General features: G+C 37.3%; 1 protein-coding gene across 1 annotated transcript in view; it reads left to right on the top strand.

Moving 5' to 3' along the window:
- LOC142977664 (uncharacterized) overlaps positions 1-13,872 on the top strand; it is a 39,388-nt gene extending 25,516 nt beyond the window's left edge. The window contains exons 2-4 of the mRNA XM_076121731.1: positions 7,066-7,171; positions 12,758-12,917; positions 13,077-13,872. Of these exons, the coding sequence (XP_075977846.1) occupies positions 7,066-7,171; positions 12,758-12,917; positions 13,077-13,399 (589 nt within the window). The 3' untranslated portion in view covers positions 13,400-13,872. The remainder of the gene's footprint in view (positions 1-7,065; positions 7,172-12,757; positions 12,918-13,076) is intronic.
- Positions 13,873-13,961: the final 89 nt, after the last annotated feature.

Genomic DNA, 13,961 nt, shown 5'->3' with positions numbered 1-13,961 from the left:
ATAAGCAATCGAACACGCTTTCGTCTCAAACTAATCAGAGTTTATTGCGGAAATCTTAATAGCCTCTCATTACTCGTTATAAATGTTTTCCATAAACACGTTTTGAAAGTATTTTAATAGGTAAGTAATTTACTAAACATTAAAAAATATACCCGTTAAAACCTTATTTTTAAAGACGGTTAAACTAGTTTTTCCGTAAATAAACACACCTTTAACTGCTTCCCGGGGTAAAAAGTATCCTATGTGTTAATCTAGGTTCTAAACTATTTGTGTACTAAGCTTCGTGAAAATCTGTTAAATAGTTTCTGTGGGAAGTAGTAACAAACATACTTACACACATTTATTTTCTTTAATTGAAAATTAACCTCATTTGTCAATACATAATCTATCTACGTGCCAGATTTTAAACAAATCAGTTGACTAATATTATTTTTAACTAAAGTAAGTATATTTTCATTTATTTATCAGTCTAACTATGATATAAAACGTCCATCACGTGCATAACCCAGTTCCTTATACGGTTGGTTCCTTACTACGCGACGCAACGAGACGGACAAATTGCCGCGCGAATGTCCACCGCGGCTCGCCGGCACGTGAGCGCCGAAATACCAAACATGTTTGTTATTTATTGAGGAAAGTTTTCACTATGAATGACATGGCCATTTTGTCGTATGATAGGTCTATTTTGGTGATATTTGAACTATAAAAATAACGTTCTGTAGTTTGTAACGATATTTACTATTTTAGTCTAACTCTTTTTGTATTCAAGGTCCTACCCGTCCCTTAATCCGAGAGGAGACCCTTGCCAAGCAGTTGGACAGGCATGGGTAAAAAAAAATGTGCAGTCGGACTCAGACTCATCTCTTTTGTAGCTTTCAAATCTTTAACAATATTTCCTTTAAGTTATGTAAAGCAAGGTAATTTACGAATCCTTCTAAATAACAATTTTTTTTTATAAAACAAAGCCTAGAATAATTTCTTAGACATATTACACTTCAGACAATTTTTGACTTTCACTGACTGAAAATCTGATTAAGGATGCCGTAAGCAACAATCACTTAGAGAAACGTATACACTCACATACTTTTCCTTACACTATGGTGGCAGCGTCTCGTTATAATATTATAGTCCTAAATATTCTTTGCATTACGACCGCAAAGCAATTGATTAAAGCCCATTGCTTCACATAATGATGAATCACAGCCGGATCTCCAAATGACATCTCAAATAAGACAAGTGAGGTTCAGTTTATATCGAAAGATTACATTTGGGAAATCCCAAACACAACTGGCTACAATCTTTTTTTTTAATCTCGAGAGCTGGTTTAAAAATCTTTCCGTGGAATGGATATGCTAAGATTAAATATCATTAGCAACTATACTTATTAACAGAAACTCAAGTTTAACTCCTTTTTTTTTTACTAAAGAGTTTCTTTAAAATGTAATCTATTTGTAACTGTTAGATTCTACTGTCTCTGTAAATTTTTGACTATAATGCTAAACTTTTAAAACAATAAGATGCATCACTTTTAATTTCTTTACGTTTCGGCCAACTAACATCGGCTTCGGGTGGAATAATGTGGCTTACGTTGCCTCTGCTTTGTATAGCACAAAATTCTACATCTGCCCTTATTTGGTCTTCAAAAAATTCCAGAAGATTTTATTATAACTGGATATGGGTACAATAAAATAGCACCGTAACAAATAACCTTACTCAATATTTAGCTATTGCTAACCCAAACCACAGTCTCATCTCGCTAAGTTATGAAACAGTAATGTCACAAGTGGCTCAAGGATATGCCTACTGACAGGTCAGTCCACGGCTCCGTCCACTGAGCTCGCATACAAATTATATGTTATTAGATTGCACTATCAAAATCATTATAGTTTAGCGACATGCGCTTGATGGGAGATAATTATCCTGGCGTTTATGAATGCAAGGTGTTTGAGTTTATTTAATTATTTTTTTATCTGTGTACGGTCAGCGTAAGTAGGTCTCATTTTTTAAAGCATTTTTATCAATGAAACTAAAAAAATCTTTTGTCTATTTACTTCAAAGTAATTTAATAATCGAAAATTAGACAGTGTGCAATAGTTTTGACACTTACAGCACCTTTTTATCCTCTTTAGCTCTTTTAGATTAACAAGGTTCAGATTTTAAGCATAGTCTTCATAGAAATTGGTTACTGAAATGATTTAGGTGCCTGTTTGTAATCAATGGCAATATTTTCTTGCAAAGTTAACAATGTCATGATTTCTTCTGATTCAAATTCTTATTATACCATGAGTATAGGTACCGACAGCCACTTGCCACGGTAAGATTATTTATGGGCCTATAACTAGCTCAATTCTGTACCACTATCGACTACGACAATCGATAATTTTTGTACGAAAATCTGATCAGCGCCTCTAGCAGACTCCATAGGGACTATTCGAAAGTACCGACCGTAGAGAATTGCGCTAAAGGTAGCTATGCTATGCTAAGGTCTATCAATCGACAGCCGATAGTTCCTGCCAACGGCGACATTAGCTTCCCTCATAATTAAGCCTGCACTAATGAATGTTGCGCAGCGACGCGTGGCGACCATGTTGCTTCAGCTGGCGGATGTTGCGGCAACGTGGAAACATCCATTATGTCGCCGGCACTCACCCGCTCTTTGGCAAGAGTCATTTACTTTTGACATTGACCTTAGGAAGTGCGATTTGTAAATAGTTTTTAATAAGCAAGGAAATTAAGAAAAGCCTGTTACGGAATTTTAGGTGTCTATATTGTTTCTTAAACGTTTATTTCTTCTGCTGCTAGGAGACCGTGTAGGGCGTGTAGCATACCACGTACATACAAACATATATCACATTCATTATGCGGTCACCTGTATTTAACTGAGGTGTTTCATTATCTGGAAATTATTACCCTTTTCACTGCAAGTATGCTTTTATGATGCATTTACCAAACCTTGTTATTATTTAGAAATCTTTATAAGAAAATCCAACTTAAATAGAAATCGTATACCTAAGTAAAAACCTACCATTACAGTAATAAAATATAATAAACAACTCAACCATTTTCCAATTTCACGGTATATTACCTGTATATTTTATTAGCACAAACAATAATTTTCCGTTAACCATAGTGTTCAGGCTCACCCTGGAACAGGCGCCGCCACTCGGCCGAGGTGAAAACTAACGAGACGTAGAAAGCGGCGCGTGCGCATTTTCACGGCGCGACTGTCAGACGGTTGGAGCCATCTTTTTTTCTAGAGAAGTTACATTGTACGTAGGTCCAGCTCTTGCTATGACAGGATTATTACATTAGCTAGGTAACTTTTTTTTAGCATTATTGTCCCACTGCATGGCATGGGTCTCCTCCCAAACGAGGGCGAGGTGTTAGGCCTTGAGTCCAGTAATAATAATTATGTAGGAAAACTCGATATTTACACATCTGAAAAATAAAGTGCAGTCAGTAGACCGCAGTAAAAAGTAAACAGCACATTTATCACTTGTTGGCAAAGGATACAATATCGAAGTTAGTTGCTATGTTTCTGTAAGATTGTCGGGACTTCATTTTGCTATAGTTAACCTTAGAGATAGTTTATTTGTATTGCTAATAATTACCTATCTTCCGCTGCTACAGAAATAAAATATGTATTTTTAGCTGCACAACTTTCCATCTTCAAAAAGGGATTCTGGTGAAAGGAGCAAGCTAATGACATAATAGCAATATTTTTTTGTATTTCCTTCTTCTTATCATAGGAAATTAAACCAATTAACTCTATAAAAGAAATGTGTTCGGAAGTGCGTAGAGGCGGGGATCGCACGAACATACCGGTTGTAGACGGTGGCATGCGCGTGCGCATCCATGCGGAACGCATCGGATATATCGTGCAGTTCCATTGTTATATAATAATTGCTGTTACCTTTACTACCCTGGCAAACAAACTAACTTAAAAAAAAACCCTCAGGTCTACCTTACACCTGAGGATTGCTTAAAAAATACTGTAGGACATGATATATCTCCTGATATTAGCAAGAAAAAACGCTTACACAAAAAAAAAACTTGGCATAGAAGAAAACCCTGCATAAACTATAATGCTCGTGAACTTGATCTCTACTTAAAAGCACTTCAATATTTTCTTTTTATCAGCCTACCTAAGAAACCTTATGTAGTAAAACTGTCAGTCCATCCATTACACTTAAGGATAATCTCTCTCTCTCTCTCTCTCTCTCTCTCTCTCTCTCTCTCTTCCTGGCTATTCGCAAACGTCCCATATCCCATAATATGGTGGGACTGGGGTCAGCAATGCTTTACCCTTTTTCCACTACGCCTTATCATTGATATCGTAATCCACAACTTCGCGTGCCTTCAGATCTGCCACTACACTTCGAGCCACGTGGTAAACCGACTTATCTTGCAAATTGACAAACTATACCGGAAAAAGCACGTTTATTTTTCAGCAAAAATACCTCTGCCGCTAGCTTCCTTTCAGACATCTGAGTAGGTTATCGATGGAGGAGACATTGTGTAACGGCGCGATAGAGGGGAGGAGGGAGGGGGGGGGTAAACCGGGTGAATGATGTTAATTCAATAAACTGCACCTCTCTGGGTGAATGTTACGTGGTTATTGAAGCCATTGCAGTGTAGAAGTGACTTGTGTCGTCACACACTTGGGAAACCGCGTTTTGGTGCTGATAAAGTGTATTTTCAGTATTTTGTTTATACAAACGTTAATTAACGGTTCAAATTAAGAGTTACTAAATAATTATATTATAGACGAGCTGTGATGGTTTACTCGATGTGTCTGCTTTAAACACTTTTTATAGTGTTTCACCTTCAAACGAAATTATTTTTGTAACTAAAGACGTAATTATATCATTTTTTTCGTCATCTTTACGTTCTCTACTTTCTGGTTGAATTTTCTTGTGGGAGAAACCCCAGTCTTAAGGTTCTCATACATAATAATTGATGACGCAGAAACATTGTTATAGAGACAAGCTAAGCTGCAGGAGTCAAAGACCTCCAAAAGAAGTAATCCTATTACCAATAATTTGTTACAAAAATAAATAATAATTGTTCACGTGTCATATACACGTGGTGTAACACGAGGGCAGATTTCCGCCTGGTGTCATTCTAACTGGATTAAATACTTTTACGGATATTTTTGGCATAAATGTGCCTACTTTAAGAAGTCAGGGGCCAAATTCTAAGGTTAGATCATTGATTCATTCCCAAAATTTCAACAGTAAAGCACTCTATCCCATTCGAGTGCTTTCCTACTTATGGAAGACGAACTAAGATTCTTTATATTTAAATACAAGAGTCTACACTTCATTGTTATATTCGATAGCGCCTCTTCAGGTTAGATATTCGCATTTTAAAGCAAAACCTTTCATTGTTTACTAGCAGTCAGCGTGGTGTTTCAAACTACATTTATTTTACTGTTATAGATCCTAGGACAATAATTCTTCTATTGCTTCAATAAAACACATATCTAATGTATGACATAAGATCTAGAAAGATCGTCGGCTGCGAGTCGGCCTGGCTAGCGGCTACAATGTCGCCGCGATCAGCTCATGCAGTCTAGCACGAAGCACAATGGTGCGCTGAGTGGCTCACAATGGAACCTTAACTGATATGTCCTGACATCGCAATGTGTGCGGTTATTTACTGGATGCCTTATAGAATAGATATTAGTATAGGTATTTTCTCAGGGCTGTTATAAAATTATTTAGCTGTACATTTAGGTTAAATATTTCATGAGTTTTTAAAAGGTAGAGTCTGCTTAGTGGTGAAAAGGCAAGATGCACACATTTTATTCTGTTACATGGATGGTTTCTAGCTTATTATGTAAAATGAACATAGTCGATTAAGTATAATGGGTACAGCTTAACAAAATATACATTTAAAATAAATTCTTCGTCTTTTCCCGCGTTAACCTTTACAAATTGTACACTTAAACCTTTGTCAGGGACTATTACCTATTTGTGAAAATTGCATGAAAATCCGTCCAGTAGATTTAATTGCGATCCCGCAGACAGGGCAAGGGAATAATAAAACCGAAAAGTCTCTATAGAGGCTGGTAAAAAATCTACCACATATAAACAACTGCCTAAACCTACTTCAAAACATTCTAAACTAGTTAAAAAGAAAAATAGTCCTCCAATCTCCTATTTCCTTAAAACCATCATCTTACGTAAGAAACACTCGTCACCTTGACTGGTTTCAAGTGTATCAGCTGACTGGAGCAGGGTGACGCGAGGGCATTGACCAGCGCCTCACTTTCACCACTGCTGGTGGAACCAGTTCCTCATTGTGCCATGTAATAGGAGCGGACGTCCGAGGATAGAGGAAAGAGGTTTAATTACCCGGTTTACATGATTACTTCCTATTTTGTTTGATGCCTCTAGGGTTTGTTGCGATTGACATGTAATTTTGCGATAAATTATGAGTTAATGATTTTGTCGTCATTACTATAAACTTAGGTACAAATAGTCGGTTTTTTGTCTTCTCGGTAATTATATACATGCAGATTTCAGAATATGTCTGGTTTTACCTTTGTAAAGACTGAAATATTTAGAAAATAACATAGAAAAAATAGCGGTAGCCAGAAAACCCTAACGTTGTTAATAATAATATTACTCAGTCAAAATAAAACTTAGCTAAATTAAAAAGAAAGAAAGAGGGGAGGCCTTTGCCCAGCAGTGGGGCACATAAAGGGCTAATAAAAAAAAGTTAACTTCTTACATAAGTCGTAAAATCAATAATATGTATTTTTTTTCATACAATTTCGCCAATGAAGAACTGACCAAATTCTTATTTGAAGTTCTTGAGTATAATTTACTAATTACTCTAGCCCAAAATGGTAGTAGACGCAATTACATCCACTATTTTCATACATGCCCAACGCGCCACGCTAGTTTAGAAATCAGGGACCACACAATAATGGCAAACACATTTTTGTAACAATAAAGATTATTTATTTTCAATACAATCCCCCAATAAACAATCCTACCAATTCCTTAAATGTAGCCTTAAAGTATCATGTAGTAACCTATTGTTTTATTATTGCAGTGACGAGGACGACACAGCGCGGTTGCTGCGCCAGTTGAGCAGGATCAACCGGCCGCTGGGCGTCACCTTCCCGCAGATGGTCAAGCTCATGGGCCAGTGTCAACAGGTAACACCAACACTCCATACATTTTATACAAAGTCAAAGTCAAATATTCTTTACTAGCTGACCCGCGCAACTTTGCTTGCGTCACATAAGAGAGAATGCATCAAAATTCTCGCCGTTTTTGTAACATAGATATATAGCCTATAGCCTTCCTCCATAAAGGGGCTATCTAACACTTAAAGAATTTTTCCAATCGGACCAGTAGTTCCTGAGATTAGCGCGTTCAAACAAACAAACAATCAAACAAACAAACAAACTCTTCAGCTTTATAATATTAGTATAGATTAGTATAGATTTCATAAACTTTAACAAGTATTTGAAATCATCAAGATATTTTTTATCTACCACCGTTTCGGAAAAGCTGTTGCTCGTGAGAAGAAACGGCAAGAAACTCACGGCTTGCTCTTTTTAAATGTCATACATACAGGCTCATTGATTGACCGGGCTTTTCTCGGGCTTATAAGTATGATACCCATAGGTGAAAAGATTGAAGATGCTACATCTTTGAGCAGAATGAACTTCCTGAATTTTTTGGGGAAACAAATTAAAATTGCCCGAGAATAGGTACGAATTAATGTCATAAGAGTCCATGTCTTGTAGGAACATTTAGCTTGCAATAATAAATTGTATGCCTAAACTTTTAGTAAAAATTCCTCATGGCTTCTATCAGCCCTTAAACTTCTTCACCATCCTTTTATTTAGATGAGTTTGGTTTCATTGTACGTTTCTACGTAGCGAAACGTCCGATGCACTTGTCAAAATGACATAAAAAATACTTTTCTTGCCTGTACACTGTACAGATCTAGTGCACCTATTTTCTGAAGAATTTGTCTTCTTAATAATACACAGGAAATAGTAATTCCGTCGAAGATATAACACTTGTATGTCACACGTCTATCGCAACAATGGCGGCGCGGGGCCGGGCTGGCGAACAATACACAATTTTCTACCACCTCTCTGTACACACGTGCTTCTGTGAACTCGACACTCGCTGCGTGCCGCGGTGTCGCTCGCTTTTACACGCACTAAATACAAGGTCACGTGTTGAATTTAAAATGTCGTGTCCCAAATTAGTTTGTGTTTGGTACCTTTTAAATACGATTTCCCAAAAAATTACAGCCTAATGCCTCAATAATGATGAGTAAAATCATGACAGAGAAAAAGGGCTGGATAATTATTTGCATAATTGCAACACGTAAAAGGAATTAGGCTTCTTTCTTTTCATAATAAGTAGTAGCTGGTATAAAGTACTTAAAAACATTTATTCGATTTTATGCGCACACAGAGTGGCAATTTCCTAACATTATCAATAATTGAAAAAGAATTAATGAAAGCCGATTAGCGCCCCTTGCAAACTCCACATAATCTTATTTTTTAAATAGTTTAAGACGTCGGTATGTCGACCATAGAAAGTCGCGATAAAGATTTTAGCTTTCTCAAACTGAATTCTCTTCTGCCTGACATATTTTTTTCATTATTCTATACTTCAAGAATGCTAGGTATAATACCTAAGTCATTAATTATATAGTTATTGTCTTGATTACAAGAATGTTCTATAGTTCGATAGCGATCTGCCTAGTTCAGTTCACACAAATGTGAAGAATGCAGCTCTCTCTCTTTGTTGGCTAAGAAAGTAATTGTCTATACCTGTGACATCTGAAAGTAGATTGTTCTTGTAAATGTATGAGAAGGCACAGATAATATGTGTTACACGTTTTTGTGTGTCAGAGTTCATTAAAAGTTCATACTTGCGATTTCAAGAGTCAATTGCATAAAAACATTAATAAACTTACTTTCTTGCAAGGAGGTGTGCACATAATAAAGCGCCTTTTCTTCGTGGAGGTAAACAAAAATTTAATGCTCTTGCAGTACAGGAATCTTTATACATTTGTCCTACAGGACCGCCGATTACGTTTGGCACCTTTTTGAAGACCATCACCGATATGATCTGAGTGCAGTCATACAAGGCGTCCTTTTCCGGCTTTTCCATTTACGGCATTCTGCTTAATCAATTTGGAATAAGAGCTACTACTGGAAGTTTTCTTCCTACATGGTCCATATTTCATGATGCAGTGTGCATACATACATAATACATTATAAAGACACGCCTTTTTCCCATAGGGATAGGCAGAGACCAAGATATACACGTAATGTTTTGAGCTAATACCACGATCAAATAGAACACATATCACAAAATTAACCAGAAATAAGGAAACCTGTTGGAACTACCCACAATTTTTACCATATTCTGCTATGCCATTCGAAATTATACTGCAATTAGACTATCGACCACAGATTTGTCCTTAACCCGTGTCTAAAAACGTGTCGGTGGGCAGTCAATGATATTATCTGTCAATTACAATACTGACCGAGCCGTGTCGTGCTGCTATACGTGCTGCTATATAAAAATATATCACCGTTTTTCATCGATTCTGATTGCGCTTGTGCTGTCATACACGCAAAGTAATCATATTAAATTTTATAATCTGTTATAGAAAGTTTTAATTAGTTTCACTGCAGTTTGCTGCTGCAAAAGTTCATGTACGTTAATTTATAATGATGCATTAGGAATATAGTGTTATGACCATCACGTAGATTTGAGAGGTTGACCTTGAATACAGACACAATCCATCATAAATCAATGATACATCAGGGTTATGAAATAGAACATGTTGCAATCAAAGTAACGTAGGTCAACGTTATTATAGCTAAACAGTAGCCTACAAGACTATGAATGAAACTCACTATTGGTTAATGGTTCTTTCCCCACAAATAGTTTTTGAAAGTAGCACATTAAACTAACAGCTTCGGCTTTATAAAATTGGTAAATTATACTATAGAACCAAAGTACATGGAGTATAAAATTAATTGAATGTTTGTCCCGAAACCGAAATATAGACATTCTACTTTAAGTCATCTTAGAGCAGCTCGAAAGTCACTTTAACTCGAATCAGCTATTTCATGGTAAACAGTATGGTTTCACTAAGGGTAGGTCAACAATCGATGCAGGTATTTCGCTCGTCAAGCATATCTATGATGCTTGGGAGACATCCCAGGACGCCATTGGGGTGTTCTGCGATCTCTCCAAAGCATTTGACTGTGTCCAACATAATACGCTCCTTAGGAAACTAAACCACTATGGAATTAGGGATACAGCGCTCGATTTACTTGCGTCATATTTGAGTAATAGGATTCAACGAGTAGATATCAATGGTGTAAGGTCTTCAGGTTCAGCTGTTTCTCTCGGCGTGCCTCAGGGTTCGATACTCGGTCCGTTTCTTTTTCTCGTATATATAAACGATCTCCCCTTTCAGGTGCAGGACTTATGTGATATTATATTATTTGCAGATGACACTTCACTCATTTTTAAAGTAGATCGTTCGAAGTCTTGTTTTATTGATATCAATAGTATTCTTGAACAGGTCCACAACTGGTTCACTTGTAATAATCTGTTATCAAATTCTAACAAAACTAAGTGCATTAGGTTCACTATGCCCAACGCGAGGAATTCAGGTACTAACATAGTCTTAAATGGGCAAACTATCGATTTGGTAGATTCGGCAACTTTTTTAGGTATCAGTCTGGATAGCAAGCTCCAATGGGGCACTCAGATAGCGCATCTCTCGGGGAGACTCAGCTCCGCCGCGTACGCAATCAGAAAAGTAAGACAGTTTGCTGGTGTGGATGCGGCAAGACTGGTTTACTTTAGTTATTTTCACAGCGTCATGTCTTACGGTATATTACTGTGGGGTAAGGCTGCTGATATAGATGTTATTTTTGTCCTTCAAAAAAGAGCTATCCGTGCAATTTATAGTTTAGGAGCGCGAGACTCCTTGAGAGAGCTTTTTGGGCAGATAGGGATACTGACGGTGTCATCACAGTATGTGCTTGCAAACTTGTTGTATATAAAACAAAATTTAGGGACTTTCGCAACAAATAGCGATAGACACAATTATAACACTAGAAACAGACACAAATTAGTAGGTCCCCATCATCGTTTACACAAGGTGCACAATTCGTTTGTAGGTCTCGGCATTCGTTTCTTCAACAAGCTTCCAAAGCACATCATGGATTTACCCCTGCCAAAATTCAAAGTTGCTGTTAAGGAACATCTCGTTAGGAAAGCTTATTACAGAATTGATGAGTATCTAAACGACAATAGCTCTTGGGATTAGTCGCTCGCTTGATTAGGATTCTTTGAAATTAGGGAACTTTGCTATAAATTGTATAAAATCAGTAGCAGTAGGTCTAATATTGTAAAATATGGGCAATTAATGATGCAAATAGGTGATGTTACGTACAATTTGATGTTATTCATAAAACTGTCACTTTTTTTTCTTTTATAATGTTCACAACCAGTGTGCTCACTTGCTGCCCATATTCTTATTATCACATGCTAGTAGGTGCTCCCAACATACGGTATGATCAGAGACTAATAAATAACCTAGCTATATTAATTTAACTTAATTGACGTTTAGTCTATATCGCTGATTGTTGGCAGCTCCTCGCATGATCAATTATTGTATCAACCACATTGTAAAACTTTTGGCGATTGAAAAGAGTGGCCGTGAGTTTCTCGCTAGCTCTTCTCATAAGGCTCTACCCCCTTTCCGAGCTAGTGGTAGATTCAGTAATTGTAACGACTATCATAAGTGTCAATATTTGACCTAAATGAATAAATGATTTGATTTTGATTTTGAAGTGTTAGTAGTTTAGTACCTACTTAATGGTAGCAAAGTTCTCTCCCTGTATGTCAATGGTCTTTTCAAACCTCATTTCAAAGGTTGTTTGTAAGACATGAAAGGTTACTTCTTACCACAAAACGGTTGATGGTCAAACAGTCTTCATTTACGTCGTGATCTTTACAGCTAAAGTTCAGCAACGTACTTGAGCGCAATAAAAACTAACTTATTAACCGTTTCTTGTGAGTTATTGCAACACTGGGGTTCTTGAACTTTGAACGATGAATTATGAATAGAGGTATTTCTGCATGGAAATATAATTAATCAATGATGGCAACGTAGGTATATATGACTGTTGATTTGAATCAATAAAATTATCGAAAAACGACGACATCATTTTTTATACGTACTTCTTTTGACTTCTAGTCACGCCATCTAGTAGCAAGTAGCTAATTTGATACTTTGCAATTCACATCTATACTAATATTATAAAGCTGAAGAGTTTGTTTGTTTGTTTGAACGCGCTAATCTCAGGAACTACTGGTCCGAATTGAAAAAAACTTTCAGTGTTAGATAGCCCATTTATCGAGGAAGCCTATAGGGTATATATCATCACGCTACGACCAATAGGAGCAGAGTACCAATAAAAAATGTTACGAAAACGGGGAGAATTTTTATCCATTCTCTCTTATGTGACGCAAGCGAAGTTGCGCGGGTCAGCTAGTTTTATATAGAAATGCGCCAAATTATTGTAATAATTTTACACTGTTCATTAGGATAACAACCTATTAACTTTTTTTACACCCAGCAGCCTACAACAAACCCAGCTCTTTTACTTGCTGCAATACATGAAACGTTCAGTAGTCTAGTTTACTTAATTGTAATTTCATTATTTGTTATTTGCCAGGTGGAGGGTGTAGAGGTGTTCGACGAGGGTGGCACGGAGCGAGCGACGAGTGGCTGGAGAGAGACAGGCGGTGCGGCGCGCGCGCGGCTCGACGCCGGCGGCGCACATGCAGGCCTGCTGGGGGGCAGCCCGCTCACGCTGTTGCAGGGAATCATACCTGGTAGGTGTACTTAGATTCTAGTGCAAAGATCATTCGGTCATTAAAATTCTTCCCAATGGACATTAAAAATTATATTTTTATAACAAACTCCTTCAAAATACTTATTTCCAGTTCATTTATTTTCTGTGATTATAAGTCATCGTTGTTGTCGTGTTTCAGGCACAAAATGGTGCGGCACGGGTGACATAGCGGCAGACTACCACGACCTGGGCGCGGACCGGCGGCTGGACCGCTGCTGCCGCACGCACGACCTGTGCCCCACCAAGGTGCGCGCCTTCTCCCAGCGCTACAACCTCACCAACAACTCGCTCTACAGCAAGTCGCACTGCATCTGCGACGACATGCTCTTCGACTGCCTCAAGGCCACCAACACCTCCGCCTCACACCTCATGGGACACATCTACTTTAACCTCGTCCAAGTGCCCTGCCTCGAAGACCTCAGCACCGGCAGACAGTTTCGCGACGCCAGGCTCGGATTTTAATGACATCTAGTGCCCGGTAGCTGAATTAATCTCATCGACTAGCGCCATCTAGTAGTCAGTGTGTGTTGCATGCACAGATTTTTTTGATGCTGTAAATTTTTGCATTGTGTAAGTCTTCGTGTATTCTTTCTATGGGACGATTGTAAATAATGTTTTAAATTTTAATAATGTTCTTATATTAACATTAAACATCAAGCTGTGATACGTCTGTGCCTTTAAATGTACTAGAGAGTATTTTTGTTAGATGATGGCGCTATACAAATGAAAAACAAACATTGTTTTTGGATAGTTCATAAGATATTTATTTATTTGTTACAAACATTCATGACCAACATACAGAGTTTCTATTGTTATGATGTAACAATAGTTAAGTTTAATATTTGTTTATTGAAAACAAGATATTTTATAATAATGTAGCGAAATGAATGTGAATTAGTTCATACCAAATAAAATTATTTATTTTAACTCCTTAATGCTTTGTTTAATTACCCTAAAATATAAACATAATAAATAGTAACGGCGTTAAGTGGTGTCATTCCTATTGCATTTATAATGATGCCTG

This window comes from Anticarsia gemmatalis, chromosome 13, assembly GCF_050436995.1.
Source record: "Anticarsia gemmatalis isolate Benzon Research Colony breed Stoneville strain chromosome 13, ilAntGemm2 primary, whole genome shotgun sequence".
Lineage (NCBI taxonomy): Eukaryota > Metazoa > Arthropoda > Insecta > Lepidoptera > Erebidae > Anticarsia > Anticarsia gemmatalis.
This window is presented reverse-complemented; position numbering and strand designations above follow the sequence as displayed.